This window comes from Gossypium arboreum, chromosome 11 (genome assembly GCF_025698485.1).
Source record: "Gossypium arboreum isolate Shixiya-1 chromosome 11, ASM2569848v2, whole genome shotgun sequence".
In the NCBI taxonomy this organism is placed as follows: Eukaryota; Viridiplantae; Streptophyta; class Magnoliopsida; order Malvales; family Malvaceae; genus Gossypium; species Gossypium arboreum.
Window position 1 is genome coordinate 131,651,750 of NC_069080.1, and position 12,239 is coordinate 131,663,988.

A 12,239-nucleotide genomic window follows, 5' to 3' on the forward strand; every position below is an offset into this window, starting at 1 on the left:
ATGACAACACCTCCCGAATGGCGTAAGCTACACCAATACAAGGACTAAATCTGGCGTACTCAACCCGGAGAGACAAAACAACATCCGCATTATTGACATACAATTAAACGCAATCATACATCAAAGCACACTTTCAATAAATTACACAAGCTTGAAATGCCCTTTATTCTTGTATGAGTACTAAAACTAAATTTGAAGTTTAGATCAATTGATTCAAGTAATCTCTTTTAAAAAGTGGCATTTAATAGATCTAAGATCCGAATCCTATATAATCAACCACAAACACAAACAAACCATTTTAACAATTAATTAATTTTAAAATTTAAAAATTTTAACAATTATTTTTAAACTTAAAATCGAAATTATTAAAAAATATGAGGATCAAATTGAGGCCATTTGTAAATTTTGAGGGTTAATTTTTAAAAATTTAACTAAATCAATATAATATATAAAAGTTGAGAGCTAATTAGTTATTATCAATTTTTAATTGCTACATCACCCTTCCTTCAAAGAGTTAATGACACTTAACGGAAATGAACTAAAAATATATCTTGATTAGTTAGGTGACCAAATTAAAAAAATGATAGTTAGATATTAAAAAGTGACAGTATAGTTTAGCTTGTAAATAAATAAATCAATAAATCAACAAATGTTGTAAAATCTTGTAGGTCTGCCCTCAAACTCTTTAAATATTACAAAGATGAGGTTATTATTGAAATCTATTAGAGGTTTAGATTGCCTGCATATAACGAATAATAAAGGTTGAAGCTTTTGCCCTTGCCCTATCTATGCCATATATCCATTCTTATTTATATATGTTCATTTTTCTTTTAACTATTTGTGGATGTATGGTGGGTTATCATTGATAGTTGTCATAGATCCATTGTTGAGAAAATGGTGAAGGACATGTAGCTCTGAGATGCCTGTTTTGGTTTCTACATTTTGCGTTACAAAGAGAACAGAAAGGGAAAAGATGTTTTGGATTAATTATAGAGAGGTCTCTAAGCTTTTGCCAAAAGTCAAAAGAAAGTGTCACGTGTCATCATTCAATTGGCTAATTTGTTACAATAGCAATCCGTTAGTGGATTAATGACATTTTGAAAAATAATGACTAGTTCGAACAATAATATTAATTAGAGTGAGTAAATTGATAAAAAAAAATTAGAGTAACCTTGGGTGTGATTTACACTTATACTTTAATGTGTGTCTAAATTAACTAATTTTTTTGAGAGAAAAAATTTTATTAATGAGAAAGCCACAAAATAATAGCGAACATAAAGAGGAGACAGACTACAAAACCCAAGCCAACAGGCTCACCAGTCACCCCAAACACCTAAACCTATCGTCTGCAATCCTCATTTGTATCAATATAAGACATAATTTCAACATTCTTCAAAGAAAGATGAAAGGGGAAAAAATCCCATTCCTTGTGGTTTGCATGTAACAAAGCCGCTCATGCAAGAGAGTGAGCCACCTTGTTGGTACACCCATGAGTCCCAAAAAAGGACAAATGCTAAAACTAATCTTTCAGCACCCAACAATCTAGCTCAGGTGCATCAATTATACATCTTTTTTCCTATCAAACTACATATCCATAGTAGCCCAAAATACATACAATTTACCATAGATCTGGTCCAACTTTCAATAGTATGCAGTCCTCCAAGACCTAATGAGAAACAAGGGAGCCACTACACCCCAAAATCCCATTACAAAGCCAAGAACTATGCTTACATAAAGCCAATTCACTTTACTTCCTTCACTATTACTTCCATTATTTGCAACATCAGTTGGAATACCTTTTGAGGTGCAGTTCTTAGTGAGAGGAGGTCCGCAAAGATGACTGCCCATATAAGACAAGTTTTCAAAGCTTTGAAGCTGAGTGCTTACTGGGATTTGTCTTGTCAAGTTGTTATAGGACATGTTGAAGTGATTCAAGAAATTCAAATTGGAGAAACTTGGAGGGATTTCACCATTTAGTCGATTCATGGACAAATCAAGAGATTCCATTAACTCTATGTTGCCAATGTTGTCTGGAATATTTCCTGTTAGGAGATTCATTAAAAAATTTAAAGACAATAGTCCAACGAGACTACCAATTTCTTTGGGGATTTCTCTTGCGAGATTGTTGACTGAAAGGTCCATGCTGGTAAGAAGTCCTAGTGTTCTACCATATTTATCCTCTCGTCCTTTCAACAGCAATAAAGCTTTCAAAAAAAAATGAGTCACCACTAGGGCAAAAAAAGTTAAAAAAATTTTCTGTTTTTTGTGGCCATTGCACTTAAATTATTAAAACATTGTGGAATAACTCTTGAAATGTTATTGTGGGCAAGGTCCAAGTTTTGAAGAAATTGAAGTTCAGAAATTTTGTGAGGAATATGACCATCAAAGTTATCTGATCCAAGGCTAAGACCCACAAGGTTCGAGAGCTCATAACCAATCCATGCCGGTACAGTTCCATTGAAATGAATTTCAATAAGATCAAGCATTAAATTCCAAGAATTTCGCAATATGGAGGGCAATTCCCCAAACATGCTATTGTTTCAAAGGTTTAACATACAAGGATTTCAATAACCCAAAGTAGATGGGATTTTCCCTGTCAAATTGTCGTTTCCTAAATTTAAATAAGCTAAAATTTTCCAATGATTCCAACAATCTGGAATTTCTCCGATGAGTAGATTTGTATCAATGTAAAGAGCTACCATCCCCTTTAATGATGGATTACAAATTAATTCAGAAAGGGATCCTGAAAGTGAATTATTTGACAAAAAATAAATATCTTAAACTTGAGTCAACTCTTGGCAATGGACCTGTAAAGCGGTTTGAACTCAAGTCAATAAAATTTGTTACATTTAAAAATGAAATCCCTCCAGTACGTTAATTATAGGAAAGATTTAATTATTTAAATTGAGTGGGAAGGTTCAAAAATCAAAGGGGTATGACATCTGAAATCCCTGCATAGGAGATATCTAAATGATGCAACTTCTTTTGGAACTTTAACCATGGGGGAAACACTGGGCCAAGATGCCAATGACCCAATTCAATAATTCGACATTGAAATGGGGGAATCCAGCTTGAGTTTGGTTCAAATGTAAGCCTATTGTGTGATGCATTCGGAGTTGTCAGTCTCGTGAGATTAGAAAAATGGGTTTCTAATACAGCTCCGTCCAATAGATTATACCTAAAATCCAGAGTTTCCAAAGTTTCCAGTTGTCCAAAACAAAGAGGAAACGTACCATTTAATTGATTTTCTGAAACATCAAAGAACTTCAAAGATGATAACTCCCCTGTGGACAATGGTGTTGGAAATTGCCATCCATGCTGCTGTTATGTTTTTGTTGAGTGCATACGGCTTGTATGCATGCTGCATGCTGCAGCAACATGTTGTCTGTTGTAATTGCAATTTAGTTTAGTTTGGTTAAAAATGAACTAGTTGTTGATGTTTTTGATAGGTTTAGGTGATGATTGAGCTGATAATTCAGCTTATTAATGTGTACAAGTAATACTTAGCAAGTCCCTAGGCTACTAAGTGGGAGTAGGTAGTATTTGGTAATGTGTTTTCTCTATAAATGTATTGTTTCTTTATTGAATGAGCAAGCATATCTGTAAGCAAATCAGTTTTCTTAGCTGAAGCCGATTGCTTCCTTGCTTCACATTTGTGAGCAAGTAATTTGTTCTTTGTTTCTTGCATTTGTTTCACTGTTCTTTGTTCTCTGTTTCCTTTTTTGGTTGCTGATTTTTCCTTCAACTTTAGCTCAAGTTTGTGCTCATTTTTGCTCTTGGTTTCACTTGATCTTCTTGAGCAAATTTGTTGTTTATTTTGTGTTTTGCTGCTGCCAATGTTCCAACAAATGGAATGGGACCAGAAATATTGTTTCCAGCAAGCGACAAAGTGAGCTAGGTTTTTAAAGTGCCCAAGTTGATCAATTAAATGGCCAAAAAGATGGTTATGTGCCATATCCAATGACTCTAAGCAATCCAAACAACATCTAGACAGACTCTGTAGGATTTCTGATATTCCATCTTCAATTTTATTATATGAAAAATCCATACAGATATTCAAGAGAGGTTGGTAATCTTCCTTCTAACATAAGATTAGATGAAAGATCAAGGTGAGTAACAGAGCTCAAGTTTCCAATGGCACTATAGAATTTTCCTTGTAAGTGGTTATCACTAAGACTAAGGAACTGAAGACGGTTTAAACTGTACAGGGAGTTGGGTATGGATGAATTGAGATTATTAATACTGAGATCAAGAACTTCAAGAAAGGAGATGTTCCCAAAGTAATCTGGAATTGGGCCTCACAAAGAATTGCCACTAAGATCAATGGACACAAGACCATGAAGACAAAATATCGACTTAGGTACTGAAGTTAAGCGGTTCCAAAAAAGATCAAGAGCAAGCAGTGATTTTGAAGAATTAACACTGATCGAAGTTGGATCATCTTCTAAACCACAAGATTTCAAGTGCAACTCTAACAAAGAAGAAAGTATGAATGTTACCTGTACCGGCCAGTCATTTGCTTTAGAAAGATTCGCAGAACTCAAATCAAGGTACTGCAAGGAAGAAAGTCCAGAAACCCATTGAAGACTTTCTGATTTGAGATCATTACCTCCAAGATCAAGAAACTGCAACTTTGAAAGATTCCCCAGGTTATGAGGAATTTCTCCCTGGAATCGTGCTCGAGAGAGGTTAAGATATGTTAAACTCTCCAGAAAACCGAAAAACTTCGGGATCTGTATGCTACTAAAATTGTTATTGCTCAAGTCCAGGGAACTGAGATGCTTCAACTCTAGCAGTGAAGGATTTATTTTGCCTACTAGCAGGGAATTGTAGTAAGCTTCCCATTCATAATCAGTAGGGGCGAAACCAGGGGGGCAGGCATGGGCCCCGGCCCCCCCTAAAATGGGAAATTTTCATTTAGGCCCTTTAGATTTTTTTAAAATTTTAAATTAGTAAAGATAAAATTACACTTTGGCCCCCCCTAAAATTATAAAAATTTAATTTAATCCTTTAAAAATTATAAATATATAGACTATAAAAAATTAAAATTTCCTTCGGCCCCCTAAAAATTTTTTTCTGGCTTCGCCCATGATGATCAGCATACGGTGCAAAGTCATCAGGCTCTGAAAGAGGAGCCAAGTGCAGTTGGTTGACGTGGCCTGTTGAGTTATGGCAGACAACACCAATCCATTCACAGCGACCCCACCTTCAACCCATGACGATAGCCTGTTTGAAGGATCAATAATATGATTCTTGAATTTCAAAAGAGCTCTCTCACTTTGAATGCAAAGCATGTCGGAATTGGCATGACAAATGGTAAAACAGAAAGCGGGAATGAGAAGAAGAAAAGGGAATAAGGAAATAGGAAGAGGAGTTGTCATGGTTGCAATTGCCATGGCTCACAACCCCAAATACATAGACTAAGCTTAGCTAAAACACAAAAATACATGAAGCGCAAGGAAGTTTCTTCCAACAAAATGCATAGGAAATTTGGTATGAAGGGAAATTTCCACAAAATGTAATATGAATTTGGATTATTAAATTAAAGAAATGCAATAAAGTTCAGTCAAACAAAATGGATGCTACCAAGGAAGTTTTTTACAATACCCTAAAAGCGAAAGGATAAAAAAGAAAGAAAAGAAAACATGGAATTTTTCTATTTGGCTATTACTATGCAAAATTTTGAAAACTGATACTACTTCAAATTTGCATAATGATTTTTCTGGTCTTTAAACATTTGTCGAAAATAAATCAATTTATCTTCTATTCTGCTTTATTTAACTCAAACTTTTTTTTTAAGAGAAGCCTAATGTAAATTTTTGAAAGTTAAAATATATTCTAAGTTATTATACACTTTATACATTTGGGATTCAGTGTCGTACTTTCATTTTTAAGTGTATAGTCTATATTTTAAATGTGTGACATTTGAAGTTAAAAAAAATACTTTTTACTTTAATTTTTTTTCTTAATTTAATCACTGTTGTTAAAAGAATTTTTCAAACTAATCACTCCTCTTAAAATAATTTTTTTCACTAATGGATTGTTGAGCCTATTCCCTGTGTCTTTGTTTCTATTGTATTCTATCTCATCATATCATATTATGTTCTGCGATATTTGAGAATCACCATCAATACCTCGTTGTAGGTGTCCGGGGTAATCCTTTGTTCCATAGTCCTGGGGTTTTTTAAAACCAACCAATTAAGAGTTCTCAAATGTACTAGTACTAGCAAACGCCTCAAAGATACAGTCATCGATTCTCCCAAGAGGCCACAATTACCGCTAGAAAACATATTAATTTAATGATAAGAGCACATTTTTTCTATGCTACTAATACTTGTACTTGCTCTGCTATTCCGCCCAAGCCTAGTTGAGGAAGAATTACGGGGTGTAAAACAAAAAAAAATGTTTATTTTATTTTGTTTTGGCTGGTAATACTATATATAAATATAAAATAGAAAAGTAAATATACGATAAGTAATAAATAAAAGGCCACTCCATTTCGGCAAAAGACCCATGCCCAAGTTCCATAGCTTTGGGTCCACTATCCCGATCATGATTTTCATACCCTAGAGGGAAAGGTCCTTTACTTTTGGGTTGGTTGTGGGCGAGGAGGGATTCAAACCCCCGACATCGTGGTTCGTAGACACGTGCTCTAATCCTCTGAGCTATAGGCCCATCTCGTCTCCACTAGATCTGTTCCAATGAGTACCTTAAAAAAAAGGAACATAACATTTCCTCTCCCCAACTATTTCGGGTTAAGAAGATATGAAAGTTCCTTTCTCTCTATAAGAATGATCCGTTCCGAGGTGTGAAGTGGGAGAGGGGATTTCTTGGGGTTTTGACGTTGCACATTCATGACACTTTTTTTCCTGTCTTTTGATTAAAGTTTAGAGATGTCTCTATAATTAATCCAAAAATACTTTATTTAAAAAAAAACTAGATTAGAAGAAAAAATTTAAATATCAACGGAATGTTTTATTGAATCTATACATAAAACCGCGCCAACTTCGACTTCAATGTCACTTCCACCATAAGGAACCACCCCAACATCCAAAGACGACGATGATACCTACAAAAACAAATAATGAAGGATTCAAGCTTTAATTATGGAAGAACCAACTCAACCAAGCAGCTGCTGTTGCTTGCTTACATTGTGGCTAAAACAGTACACTAAAACAGATCAATACCAATATGTATCAAAATCAATAAAAAATGATATATCCATTGATATAGTATTGACTCTCTTACTTCAACCATTTAATCATTTTAAGTTATCGAGTAAATATTATGATATTAGATTAAAACAATAACAAGTCAACTTACGCAATCTTATTTCTAAATTGAGTAAAATCAATGTGGAAATGCAGGCAAATTTATTGATTTAGAATAAGAGATTCGCATCATCTTCTTTTGGGAAAGAAAGGCCGGCATCGTCCATAGAATCAGTCAATTTTAATTAATTAATTAATTAAAATTTTCGTATATAAATATCAAATTATTTTCGCATATAACACTATTTTTACTGTGACTGAGCAACTAAGGTCAGTTCTTTATTGAGTCTGAGTTCTAAAATACACTTTCCACCACAAAGATAATAAAGAAGGTTTGATTTTTATAAATTATAAAAGAGTCTAAATGAAAAAAATTTCATTGTAGGGGGTAAGCCCATGTCAGCCCCTTAACTACACCCATGTATGTTATAAATTATAAATTTTAGGTCTCGTTCCAATGCAAATTTCAATTGATATTAATCGTATCGATGTGTAGTGGTAATTTAACTTGTACGAATTATAATATGATGTACTATGTTCATTTTATTTGTTTTAGTTATTTTAAATTGTGTATGTTATATCTTAATCCATTCCATGTTTAGTTTAACTTTATCATGTAACTCATGTTTATGTTTTCCTAAAACATATAATTTTTATACGTTAAAAAATAATAGTAAATCCCCTTTTAATTCTAGTAATAGATGAAAGACCAGGTTATTGACCCAAATTTTCAATTAATTATGATTTCCTTCTCCATGACATCATTCACTGTAATTTTCAATTTCTTTTTATCAGTTTCCCAAATTTCCTATTTATTTACTCTTGACAGTCACTGACGATAAATTATATCATGTTCAGTTTTCGCAATTAAGTTTTTGTTACGAAAGTTGCAAAATTTCCTATTTATAAAACATTTTTTATTAACTTAACATAAAATCTAATATAGTAGATGTTAATTATGCAAATACAAAAGATTTTCTTTTATCATATTGTTGGGTATGATACTATTTGATAGAATAGAACCAGACATAAGCATCAATGATAGCTCACGAGTTATTTAATTTGAGACATTCAAATCTTTAAAATATAGTTAAGTGGACATTTTCTCATATTAACATCACCTCAATATAACATAAAAAAAAGTTAGATTGTATTAGTATGTTGCATACTTTATAACTTTATTCGTAAGCGGAAATGAGATGATTCATATTTTGAACAGTATATGAAAAAGAAGATCTTGATAATTTTAATAATATAAATTCATGTTCAGATAATGATAAGGAGTATATATAGATGTTAAAAAAGGAATAACTAAATAAGTATGCAATGTTAAAACAATTAGATAAAATTGCATATAATTTTTATTACTCTTTGTTATTTTTATTAAAACATTCCATTCCACATGGTTTGCATATAATAAAGCCGTTCATGCCAGCGAGTGAGCCGCCTTGTTAGCACACCAAGCGAGTGGAAAGACACAAAAACTAATCTTTTAGCATCAAACAATCATGTAGCAGCAAACCTAGATCAGATGCATCAATTATACATGCTGTTTTCCTATCAAACTACATACCCATAGTAGCCCAAAACACACATAGTTTACCATAGATATGGTCCAGCTTTCGATAGTATGCAATCCTCCAAGACCTGATGAAAAACAAGGGAGCCACTACACCCCAAAATCCCATTACAAAGCCAAGAGCTATGCTGACATACAGCGAATTCACTTTACTTCCTTCACTGCTACTTCCATTATTTGCAATGTCAGTTGGAATACCTTTTGCTGTGCAGTTCTTAGTGAGAGGAGGTCCGCAAAGATGATTGCCCATGTAAGACAAGTTGTCAAAGCTTTGCAGCTGAGTGCTTGTTGGGATTTGTCCTGTCAAGTTGTTGTAGGACACATTGAAGTGATTCAAGAAATTCAAATTGGAGAAACTAGGAGGGATTTCACCATTTAGTCGATTCATGGACAAATCAAGAGATTCCATTAACTCCATGTTGCCAATGTTGTCTGGTATATTTCCTATTAGGAGATTCCCTGAAAAATTTAAAGACAATAGTCCAACGAGACTACCAATTTCTTTGGGGATCTCTCCTGTGAGACTGTTAGCTGAAAGGTCCATGCTGGTAACAAGTCCTAGTGTGCTACCATATTCATCCTCTCGTCCTTTCAACACCAATAATGCATTCAAAAAAAAAAAGTCAGCAACTACAAACGTTGCAAAAACAAAATTATTGGTTTTGTTTGTTGTGGCCATTGCACTTAAATTATTAAAACATTTTGGAATAACTCCTGAAATGTTATTGTGGGCAAGGTCCAAGTTTTGAAGAAATTGAAGATCACAAATTTTGTGAGGAATATGACCATCAAAGTTATTTGATCGAAGGCTTAGAATCGCAAGGTTTGAGAGCTTATCACCAATCCATGCTGGTATACTTCCACTAAAATGATTTTCACTAAGATCCAACATAACCAAATGTAGAGAATTTTGCAATGTGGATGGCAATTCTCCAAACATTCTGTTGTTTCGAAGGTTTAGCATTGTAAGATTTAGATGCCATAAAGAAGGTGAGATTTTGCCAGTCAAATTGTTGCTTCCCAAATTTAAAAGGTCCAAACCCTGCCAATGATTCCAACAGTCTGGAATATTTCCTGAGATAAGATTTTTATCAATGTAAAGAACTACCATCCATTTCCTACTTGATGAATTACAAAGTAATTCAAAAAGAGATCCCGAAAATGAATTATTTGATAAAATTAGAACTAGTAAAGTTGGGAGCACTCTTGGCAATGGGCCTATGAATCGGTTTGAACTCAAATCAACAAAGTTGCTCACATTTAAATATGAAATCTCTCCTCTAAGTTGATTCGAGGAAAGATTTAAATATTCAAATTGAGTGGGAAGGTTCAAAAACCAAGTGGGCATGACATCTGAAATTCCTGCATAGGAGATATCCAAATAAGACAATTTCTTTTGGAATTTTAGCCACTGGGGAAACTTTGGGCCAAGATGCCAGTGACCCAATTCGATCCTTTCACATTGAAATGGGGGAATCCAGCTTGAGTTTGGTTCAAATCTAAGCCGATTGTGTGATGCTGCTAGAGTTGTCAATCTCGTGAGATTAGAAAAATGGGTTTCTAATACAACTCCTTCTAATAGATTATACCCAAAATCCAGATACTTCAAAGATGATAACTCCCCTATAGACAATGGAAAAGTACCATTTAATTGATTTTCTGAAACATCAAATAACTCCAAAGATGATAACTCCCCTATCGACAATGGAATTTGACCATTTAATTGATTTTCTGAAATATCAAACAACTCCAAAGATGATAACTGCCCTATAGACAAGGGAATTTGGCCGTTTAGTTGATTTTCTGAAAGATCAAGGTAAGTAACAGAGCTCAAGTTTCCAATGGCACTCGAGATTGTTCCTTGTAACTGGTTATCACTAAGACTAAAGAACTGAAGACGGTTTAAACTGTACAAGAAGTTGGGTATGGATGAATTGAGTGAGTTCCCAGTAAGATCAAGAACTTCAAGAATCGAGATGTTCCCAAAGTAATCTGGAATTGGGCCTTCCAAAGAACTGTCACTAAGATCAATTGACACAAGACCATGAAGACTAAATATCCACTTAGGTACTGAAGATAAGCTGTTCCCAGAAAGATCAAGAACAACCAGTGATTTTGAAGAATTAACACTGATCGAAGATGGAACATCTTCTAAACCACAATCTGACAAGTACAACTCTAACAAAGAAGGAAGTTTGAATGTTACATGTACCCAATCATTTGCTTTATGAAGATCCGCAGAACTCAAATCAAGGTACTGCAAGGAAGAAAGTCCAGAAACCCATTGAAGACTTTTTGATTTGAGATCATTACCTCCAAGATCAAGATACTGCAACTTTGAGAGATTCCCAAGGTTATGAGAAATTGCTCCGTGAAATTGTGCTTGAGAGAGCTTAAGATATGTTAAACTCTCCAGCAAACCGAAAAATTTCGGGATATGTATGCTGCTAAAATTGTTATTGCTCAAGTCCAGGGAACTGAGATGCTTCAACTCCAGCAGTGAAGGATTTATTTTCCCTTCTAGCTTTGACTGCCTGTAAGCATCCCATTCAGCAAAATCAAAAGGTGAAGGAGCGGCCAAGTGCAGTTGGTGGACGTGGCCGGTTGAGTTATGGCAGACGACACCAATCCATTTACAGCAATCCCCTCCTTCAACCCATGAAGATAACTTGTTTGAAGGATCAATAAGATGATTCTTGAATTTCAAAAGAGCTTCTCTCTCACTTTGAATGCAAAGTACATTGGAATTGGCATGACAAATGGAAAAACAGAGAGCGGGAATGAGAAGAAGAAAAGGGAATAAAGAAATAAGAAGAGGAGTAGTCATGGTTGCAATTGCAATGGCTCACAGCTCCAAATATATAGAGTAAGCTTTAGCTAAAACACAAATATACATTAAGCGCAAGGAAGTTTCTTCCAACAAAATGCATTAAATTGGAAATTTAAGTATCCACAAAATGCTATAAAGTTGAGTCAAACAAAAGCCTATGAAGAAAGCCCCACTCCCACATTCTTTAAGACTTTTTAGATCTTAAAAGCTAAAGGGGAAAAAAAGAAAGAAAAGCTAAAGGAGAAAAAAGACGGAATTTGAGTAAGAAAAGCAAAATGTTGAAAACGAAGACTACTTCAACTTTTATTGAAAATAAATCAATTTATGTTTATATTCCTGTATCAACAAAACATCAAGTTTAGAAGCTGCTCAACTTAAAGTCTATGGGGTAAGTCCCACTCCCACGCAAAATATATTGAAAAAAAACCATTGTTAATATATAGCAAAGAAAAGGAAAAAAAAAACCACTGTTAATATTCTTATTTTTCTAAAATGGAAAATTAATAGATTAAACTAGTGAATTTTTACTGAAATTTAGATTAAATTTTTTTTGTAACCA

At 34.0% G+C, this 12,239-nt stretch overlaps 2 protein-coding genes across 2 annotated transcripts; both read right to left on the reverse strand.

Moving 5' to 3' along the window:
- Positions 1-2,925: 2,925 nt before the first annotated feature.
- On the reverse strand, positions 2,926-5,494 carry LOC128283978 (receptor-like protein EIX1). Its single transcript, XM_053021415.1, has 4 exons — positions 5,048-5,494; positions 4,365-4,897; positions 4,039-4,298; positions 2,926-3,178 (listed from the first exon to the last, which is right to left on the reverse strand). The coding sequence occupies exons 1-4, from the start codon at positions 5,394-5,396 to the stop codon at positions 2,926-2,928; spliced, it is 1,395 nt and encodes a 464-aa protein (XP_052877375.1). The 5' UTR covers positions 5,397-5,494.
- Positions 5,495-8,761: 3,267 nt separating this feature from the next.
- On the reverse strand, positions 8,762-11,703 carry LOC108474840 (receptor-like protein EIX2). The gene has a single exon (XM_017776868.2). The coding sequence runs from the start codon at positions 11,675-11,677 to the stop codon at positions 8,837-8,839; it is 2,841 nt and encodes a 946-aa protein (XP_017632357.2). The 5' UTR covers positions 11,678-11,703; the 3' UTR covers positions 8,762-8,836.
- Between the last annotated feature and the right edge of the window lie 536 nt (positions 11,704-12,239).